At 47.0% G+C, this 8981-nt stretch overlaps 1 protein-coding gene across 2 annotated transcripts in view; it reads left to right on the forward strand.

The window, feature by feature from the left end:
- Window positions 1–8269, forward strand: part of LOC124683123 (lysine histidine transporter 1-like) — an 8469-nt gene extending 200 nt beyond the window's left edge. The window contains exons 2-7 of one of the 2 annotated variants that reach the window (XM_047217694.1): window positions 6497–6636; window positions 6706–7486; window positions 7588–7693; window positions 7786–7877; window positions 7983–8051; window positions 8171–8269. In XM_047217694.1, the coding sequence (XP_047073650.1) occupies window positions 6497–6636; window positions 6706–7486; window positions 7588–7693; window positions 7786–7877; window positions 7983–8051; window positions 8171–8269 (1287 nt within the window). Of the gene's footprint in view, window positions 1–6484; window positions 6637–6705; window positions 7487–7587; window positions 7694–7785; window positions 7878–7982; window positions 8052–8170 lie in introns of those variants that run through there. The other variant, XM_047217695.1, reaches the window with a different exon arrangement.
- The last annotated feature ends 712 nt before the right edge of the window (window positions 8270–8981 follow it).

Genomic DNA, 8981 nt, shown 5'->3' on the forward strand with positions numbered 1-8981 from the left:
GGGCCTGTGCCCCTCTCTCGGTGGTTCTCGTGTGTTCCGGATGCTTCCGGGTAAAATAGGAACCCGGGCGTTGATTTCGTCCAATTCCGAGAATATTTCTTTACTAGGATTTCTGAAACCAAAAATAGCGTAAAACAACAACGGGCACTTCGGCATCTTGTTAATAGGTTAGTTCCAGAAAATGCACGAATATGACATAAAGTGTGCATAAAACATGTAGATAACATCAATAATGTGGCATGGAACATAAGAAATTATCGATACGTCGGAGACGTATCAGTACGCTCGTACTCATTCCCTCCCATTTGAACCCCCTTCTTAGATCAAGGCACCGAAGGAGAAACTACCGTGGAACTCGAAGACAAAGGAGTCAACTGCAAGAAGATGAAGAATGCAGTCAAAGAAGTCAATGGAGTCAACTTCTGCATCCGCTATATTGGAAACCTAGACTAGTAATAAAAGGGAACCTTTCCCTAATCCTAGCACCTAAGTAGCTAGATTTCTATAGCAAGCCAACTAGCTCTTAAACTTGAGTTAGCAATAAGTTAGACTACGAGTCGTTCTTCTGGAGCTTTATTTGAAGTTTTACCTCACTGTAAAGTAGGAGGCTGTGTTGATCTTATGTAAACAGTTCGTGTGTACTTCTATAGACATACCTTGGACTCGCATATGTTTCTGTTGTACCACTCTGAGGGATGTAATATGAGTGGAACAGTGTTTCACTTGTGTTATGTCAACGACTTGTGTACTACACCATGCAGTGGTACGCTGGGTCACCGCAATTTATTCCTTCGTCCCCGAAAACCCTAGGACCGAGAGCCAAAATACCAGAACAGTTCCATAGATGCCGCCGCCATCAACCCTAATTCGGGGGTTTAGAAGATCTCCTCTGGCACCCTTCCGGAGAGGGGAATCATCACCGGAGGGCTCTACATCACCATGCCCGCCTCCGAACTGATGCGTGAGTAGTTCATCCTTGGACTACGGGGCCATAGCAGTAGCTAGATGGTTGTCTTCTCCTATTGTGCCATCATGTTTAGATCTTTTGAGCTGCCTATCATGATCAAGATCATCTATTTGTAATGCTACATGTTGTGTTTGTTGGGATCCGATGAATATGGAATGCTATGCCAAGTTGATACTTGTAACTCCAAGAGGGGGTATTTATGCTAGATAGTGGGTTCATGTCTCCATTGAATCTGGGGGAGTGACAGCAACCCCTAAGGCTGTGGATGTGATGTTGCCACTAGAGATAAAATATCAATGCTTTGTCTAAGGATATTTGTATTGTTTACATTACGCACAGTACTTAATGCAATTGTCGGTTTCTTGCAACTTAATACTGGAAGGGGTGCGGATGCTAACCCGAAGGTGGACTTTTTAGGCATAGATGCATGCTGGATGGCGGTCTATGTTCTTTGTCGTAATGCCCTAAGTAAATCTCATAGTAGTCATCATGATATGTATGTGCATTGTTATGCCCTCTCTATTTGTCAATTGCCCAACTGTAATTTGTTTACCCAACATGTTATTTATCTTATTGGAGAGACACCACTAGTGAACTGTGGACCCCGGTCCATTCTTTTACATCTGAAATACAACCTATTGCAATCATTGTTCTCTTTTGTTTTCTGCAAGAAAACATCATTTTCCACACCGTACGTTTAATCCTTTGTTTTCAGCAAGCCGGTGAGATTGACAACCTCACTGTTAAGTTGGGGAAAAGTAGTTTGATTGTATTGTGCAGGTTCCACGTTGGCACCAGAATCCCTAGTGTTGCGCCGCACTACACTCCTTCACCAACAAACTTCACGTGCTCTTCATCTCCTACTGGTTCGATAACACTTTGGTTTCTTACTGAAGGAAAACTCGCTGTTGTACTCATCATACCTTCCTCTTGGGGTTCCCAACGGACGTGTGCTTTACCGTCACAAGCAATCCGCAACCACCTCTGGGATAATAGGGGTCGTCAGAATCTCCGGCTGTTGAACGTGTTCATCGAGTTTTTTTTTGCTATTTCCATGAGCGTGTCGGCTTCCATCCCTTCAAAAAACTTCAGGCTCCGGCCATGCGATGGCTCTGGCGTCTCACGGGTATGGACCCGCAATGGTGCCTCCGGCTGTGCTGGAGCCGGGATTTTGGCGCGAGACAGAGTCTTCTCTGGATCGTCATCCTCATCGTCATCAATTTCGAACAGGGTCGCGAAGACCTGCTTTGGCGGAGATGATTCACCCTCCTCTTTCTCTGCGCACTCCAGCTCCTTGCAGTACCTCTCGTACTCTTCCGAAGCCATGGGCGAAACGTCATCTGAGAACAGGTTGAGGTTGTCGAGAATCGAGTCGTCATTATTTTTGGCACCTTCTTGGTGCTCGGGTTTGTTGCTATCTCCAGCATCCTCTATCTACATGGGTCCCGTACCTTCCTCTGGAGGGGCGGATCCCGCTGTATGCGCGAGGAAGTGCACGAAGTGACACATTTGCTTCTCTAACACCTAGGAAACCCAACGGATCTGCGTTGGTCTTCCACCGCTAACTGTTGCTCAGGGGTGGATTGGTTGGGAAAGTTCCAGCGTCTCAGATCGGATATTTGCAGCTACATGCTGCTCAGCGGCGGTCGTGGCTGCATTATTTACCAGTGCATTTCCGTCAGAATCGATGGTCTCGCCGATGAAGATGTGTATCCCGCCGATCGGGATGATGGAGAGCTTGACGGGGCCGGGCCTAGCCAGAATCCAGCACTCGTTCCGAGGGACGATCGGAAAGTTGCCGGCGTACAAGAGGCGTCCCACAACGATGGTGTCGCCGATGCCCCCGAAGGTAGAACCCTCTTGATTCCGGCCTCGATACGCCGCTGGCCCCGCGGTGGGCGCCAATTGTCGTTTCCTAATCGACGGTACCCCGGAGGAGGGATCCTCACGAAGGGGGGAAGAAGTAGGGGCCGTAGGGCGGAGAGCCGTTGGGACGGTGGTACGCGGTTTACCCAACTTCGAAACACGCTGCTCGGAGGCAGGGCCTACTGCTGCTTGTCTAGAATTATCTGGGTGCTTTTCGCGTTGTTACAATGAGTTGTGGTTGTCCCTCTAGGGCTTCCGGGATCCAGCTTATAAAGGCATCAGGATCTAGGGTTTCTACGGAGAGTCCTAGCCGGAATACAATCTTGCATAACTACGTAATATTACATTGTCGTGCATGTCAAGGATCCGCCTACTACCTAAAATGTCGTACTGGATCCAGCTACCTTGATGGGCCTTGCTAGATCCGTCTCCTGGCACAGGTCGGGCTAGATCCGGCTCCTTGTTTCTGGGCTGGACTTCTTCCATCTTGATCAACAGCAACTGGGCCGCCCGATGGGCCGTATGCCACCATCACCGTCTGTGGGCCACCCGAACTTGCCGGATCTAGGCACTGTCAATGCTACACCCATGAACTATACCCACAACACCAATGTTGAATAGGAATCACTCCGCTTTTATATAAATCTACTAAGTATTACAAGCCAAGACTTTAACTAAAAATTTAATCATAAAAACAAGTTACATAACATCAGAAATACAGAAGAGTACTTTAGCCAAGAGAGAGAGGGGGGTTCTCGGAGAAGATACTCCTTCTTGGGAACCTCGACAAGATCTTATCTCCCTTGTAAATCTCCTGTTCATACATGCACGACGTATGGTTGTTAGCCTCCAGACGGCCTAAATCTAGGTAAAATCCTTGTGTTTTTTAGTGTCTGCGTGTTCACCAATAGAGGTGGAGAAGGAAGAGATCTTGGGCGTTCACTTGTCACCCTCATACCGAACAAATAAAGGGGTACCCTATATCTCTGATGTTCGAGTTCCCGACCTAGACACTATGTAATTAAATGGTTTCAACCTACTGAAAAAGGTGAACAATTTTGTACATTAACACTATGTACAGAGATATACGGTTTTTAAGGAAACATAAGCCTAGTATATAGGATAATACTCGTTTTCATGAAAAAAAAAAGAATGCTAATACTCGGTTTATGGAGACATAAGTATAACACATGCTAAGACTCACTGTGTACAAAGACATGTGCGCCCGACTACAATCATACGAGCTGGAGAAACCCAATGTTGAATCGTCATGGAGGCATCCCTCCGCTTTTATATACATATGCCTACTAACTATTACAAGTTGAAACTTTAACTAACAATTTAATCGTAAAAAAATAAGAAACACAACACCAAAAATATATCGTAGGAAACATATTTTTAATATGAATCTAATGGTACTTGTGATTACATATAGCTCATATTATGCTACTATAATTATTAGTTGAAGTTTTGTTGTGGCCTTATATATATATAAATGGAGGGAGTATAAATTATGAATTGCAAGTGCAAGTGCATAGTGTTAGTTGAACCATATTTTTGTGTGAAATATTGTCCCAAGTTGATCGCTGATGAAGGGCAAGGGTTGTGGTGTTTGGCATTTCGTCACACCCGAGCCATCACTAGGTTCGAGTGAGTTGACTTCTTGCAATTTATGCAAAACTTAAGAAGGGGGCAGCCGTGTCATGGAAAGTTGAGATGTAAAAGATATACCACCTCCGTTTAGAATAAGGCGCAAGTGTATCTTAAGATGCATTATAACCGAAAAAATTAGCAGTAAAATCTTGATGGTATTATGCGTAATTAATTGTTATATTTTTATTTTTTGATAAATGAAATATATTAATGTCAGAAGATACCAATTACACCCAGCCCTCTGCAATAACGCAATGTCCTAATAACATTACGGATGCACACAACCAAAAAGGAGAAAAAAGAAAACTATGAAATAAAAGTCCCGCTACAGCCCTAGCAACAATAATACATCCACCACCAAGACAACACCTGAAATTCAGACTCTTCAAAAGCAACGGCTCCAAGAAGGGAACAGTGCACCAGTGTTGTTGTCACTCGATCAAAGATCTTACGTTTTCACCATGAAAATAGTCTCCGCTATCAAAACAATGCATTCAACAAGGACATTGCTAGGCGCAACTAGTTAAGGCCAGACCTTGGATTTTCACCCTCAAAGGTAAGACTCCGAACTTCACATGTGCTACCGCCCCCACTTTTATACCACTGTTACGAAGTCCGGAACACCAAGCAAGTCCCTCAACAACGCAAAGACTTGAACCTCCATTAGATAGTCCTCCAAATCCGGCCTTCATGATATTCTTTTATTCTGACTTCACCATGGACCAGCTGTCACTTGGTGTCAACACAGAAAAGAGCTTCACGCAACACCCCCCAAAACCAAACGGTCGGAATAAAAGTATGGTGCGTACGACCGAATACCACCGATCCAACAAACTCCAGGCAATAGAAGCACTGTTACATTCGCCGGCGGTGCCTTCCGGAACTTAACATTTCGACCAGATCATGAAGGCAGGCCTCCAGCAGGTGTTCATCTCGCCCAAAAGAGACCCTAGGACCGCCGCCTTTATTCAGGTCGGGGCCCCACGCCGACGACCATCCTAGGCTGGTCATGGTTGCCGCCGGAGATACCAAGCAGATCGCGTAGTCCGAAGACGCCGCACATGCCTGGGCACCACCGTAGCCGAAAGCCAGCCCTCCACCGCCGGCCGCCGAGAGGCGAGGAGAAGGGGGCCTAGGGTTTCCCCTTGCATCCCGCCCCCACCCCTCTTTCCGCTACCGGCAGGGCACTCCACCACCTCGTCGTCCTTCATGGCATCCCCGAGCCAAGGCCAGGCACCGCCATCGAGGTCCCCGACGAAAGGGCCGCGCTCCGGCCCGAGGAAGACGACCGACGCCCGACCTCCTCGCGCGAGATGACGAAGAATCCCCGCTGGCGCCGGCCGGCCTTTTCCAGACCACGCCCCCTGGCGGCGGCGAGGGAGGGTACGGGGAGACGGTGGAGGCGGCGATGGCGGGGTAGAGTTGTATTTTTAGTGGAAAACAATTTTTAATGATGCTAATTTTATACCAATTTTTTTAATCTATTTTACGTATTTTTTTCAAATAAAAACACGAAAAATGAGGGTGTCTTATTCGTTGAAATGGAGGGAATATGCAACAAAATAAGCAAAACAAGATAACTTTGCCAAAAAAAAATCCTCGGCCCGAGGTGGCCATGGTAATTAAGGATGCATCAATGGTGTTTGACTTCCGCATCTTGCCATGTGACAAGTCAACTGCCGAAGAAACTAAATCAGTTTCTTGCATAAGTTAATCTAACTGTATCTAATAATATACCTTCAAAATTTGAACGTCGTGCCTCCCTTCATTTTGGGTTAAATTTCCTTGCCGATTCGATTCATCACCCTTCCGCTTTCTTGGTGCCTTCCCAGGATGAACTCCGTGGAGATGCAACCAGGATACAAGAAATTAGAAAAGGCAGATGGTTCTGCAAACTCTTTGGATGTATAGATCCTCATTCGCGATTCATTTTAGCTAGCTTTTTGTTCTGTGCAAAGAAACCTGTGGCTGAAAGCGAAAAAATCGATTTGGCAGGATGATAGGACGGAGGAGCAGAAGAAGATCGACGACTGGCTCCCGGTCACGTCGTCAAGGAACGCCAAGTGGTGGTACTCTGCCTTCCACAATGTCACCGCCATGGTCGGCGCCGGCGTGCTCAGCCTTCCCTACGCCATGTCCGAGCTCGGCTGGTAGGTCGACACCTCTCGATCGATGGTTAATCAGGCCGGCAACTGGTATTTACTTGTTTTCATATGCAGGGGCCCTGGCATCGCGGTGCTGGTGATCTCGTGGGTGATCACGCTCTACACGCTGTGGCAGATGGTGGAGATGCACGAGTGCGTGCCCGGGAAGCGGTTCGACCGGTACCACGAGCTCGGGCAGCACGCCTTCGGGGAGAAGGTCGGCCTCTGGATCGTGGTGCCGCAGCAGCTCGTCGTGGAGGTCGGCGTCAACATCGTCTACATGGTCACCGGCGGCAAGTCTCTCAAGAAGTTCCACGACGTGATCTGCGACGGCAAGTGCAAGAACATCAAGACCACCTACTTCATCATGATCTTCTCCTCCGTCCACTTCGTCCTCTCCCAGCTGCCCAACCTGGACTCCATCTCCGGCATCTCCCTCGCCGCCGCCGTCATGTCGCTGTCCTACTCCACCATCGCGTGGGGAGCGGCCGTGGACAAGGGGAGGGTGACCGACGTGGACTACAGCGTCAGGGCCACCACGACGCCCGGGAAGGTGTTCGACTTCTTCGCCGGGCTTGGCGACATAGCGTTCGCGTTCGCAGGGCACAACGTGGTGCTGGAGATCCAGGCCACCATCCCGTCCTCGCCGGAGAACCCGTCCAAGAAGCCCATGTGGAAGGGTGTCATCGTCGCCTACATCGTGGTCGCCCTCTGCTATTTCCCCGTCGCGCTCATCGGCTACTGGGCGTTCGGCAGAATTGTTGATGACAACATCCTCATCACCCTCTCCAAGCCCAGGTGGCTCATCGCCATGGCCAATATGATGGTCGTTATCCATGTCATCGGAAGCTACCAGGTACTGTACAAACACAACAATCACTCCTACACCAACTAGTTATCTCCGTAAATAATTATAACATGCTATTGCGATGGACATGGCTTTCTTTCGCCCCATAGATTTACGCGATGCCGGTGTTCGACATGATCGAGACCGTGCTGGTGAAGAAGCTGCGGTTCTCGCCCGGCCTCACCCTCCGCTTGATTGCCCGGTCAACCTATGTTGGTAATGCCCTTTCCTCTTCAATTTTAAATTTGTTGACATCCAAGAATGACGTCTTGAACTTCTAGATACTGATAAGAACACTATGTTTGCAGCGTTCACGATGTTCATCGGCATCACCTTCCCATTCTTCGGTGGGCTGCTCGGGTTCTTCGGCGGCTTTGCCTTTGCACCGACTACCTACTTTGTAAGCAAAAAATCGGAGGATCCTCTTCACTTTCAGTAATCATTCATAACATCTGTAAATTTCAGAGTTTCTGATAAGATCCAACCTCTTGTTCCTGCCCTGCAGCTTCCGTGCATCATGTGGCTAGCCATCTACAAGCCCAAGAAATTCAGCCTCTCATGGTGCATTAACTGGGTAATAAACAACCATTAATACACTTCTCGTCCATACGTACTAGTAGATACTCCAGATACTAAGTTATTTATCTTGATGGTGTTCTAATTTTCTTTTGTATTCTCCGTGATGATGTTCAGGTCTGCATCATCCTTGGGGTGTGTCTCATGGTTCTGGCGCCCATCGGAGCTCTCAGGCAAATCATCTTGAAAGCCAGCACATACGAGTTCTACTCATAGATCACTATTACAATCACCATCACTCATCCTATCGTTTAGATTCGTGATTGTTGAAAGCAATTAATCTATTGCGGCATCGATCTACTACGAACATTTTTTTGCCTAGTAAAGAAAACAAAAGGAAGAATATAGTAGTACAACGGATTGTTAACTATGGAAACGATGGATGGACCATTCTTTAATGTGTGTTAGTCAAAGCAAAAGAAAAAAAGGGATGTAGTTGGGGTTAAACATACGAAATGTGTCCGTATTTGTTTTGACCTTCTGTTGTGCACATAGCGGACAGCTCTTGTCTATACAATTCATGGTTTGCTGTAGTGGTACTTTGACATGATGTGTTCGGTGTGGTTAAATACATGATGTACTCAATCTCTTTTTATAGTTAGAAGCCTAATGCACCCAAACAGATGCACGCCACGTTTGTGTCATGTGTGCCCATCTTGTTCATGTACTTAAAGATTTATCTAAAGTCGAATGCGTCTAGACATGATTTAGTGTCTACATATATCTAACTTTTAATAAATCTTTGACATATTTCATGGAAGGGAGAGAGTATTATAGTTTCATCTTAATTTCACGATGATCACCCTTCTCCCAAAAGGACCGAAGACTTCCGAAGATCCAACAGCACCTGCCCATTTGTCTACTAAATGTCAGGTTAAAATCTTCTACTACTGTAAAAGAGGCAACACAAACCGCAGTACCTTGATGG

The sequence above is a fragment of the Lolium rigidum genome, chromosome 1, assembly GCF_022539505.1.
Source record: "Lolium rigidum isolate FL_2022 chromosome 1, APGP_CSIRO_Lrig_0.1, whole genome shotgun sequence".
NCBI classification, from domain to species: Eukaryota; Viridiplantae; Streptophyta; class Magnoliopsida; order Poales; family Poaceae; genus Lolium; species Lolium rigidum.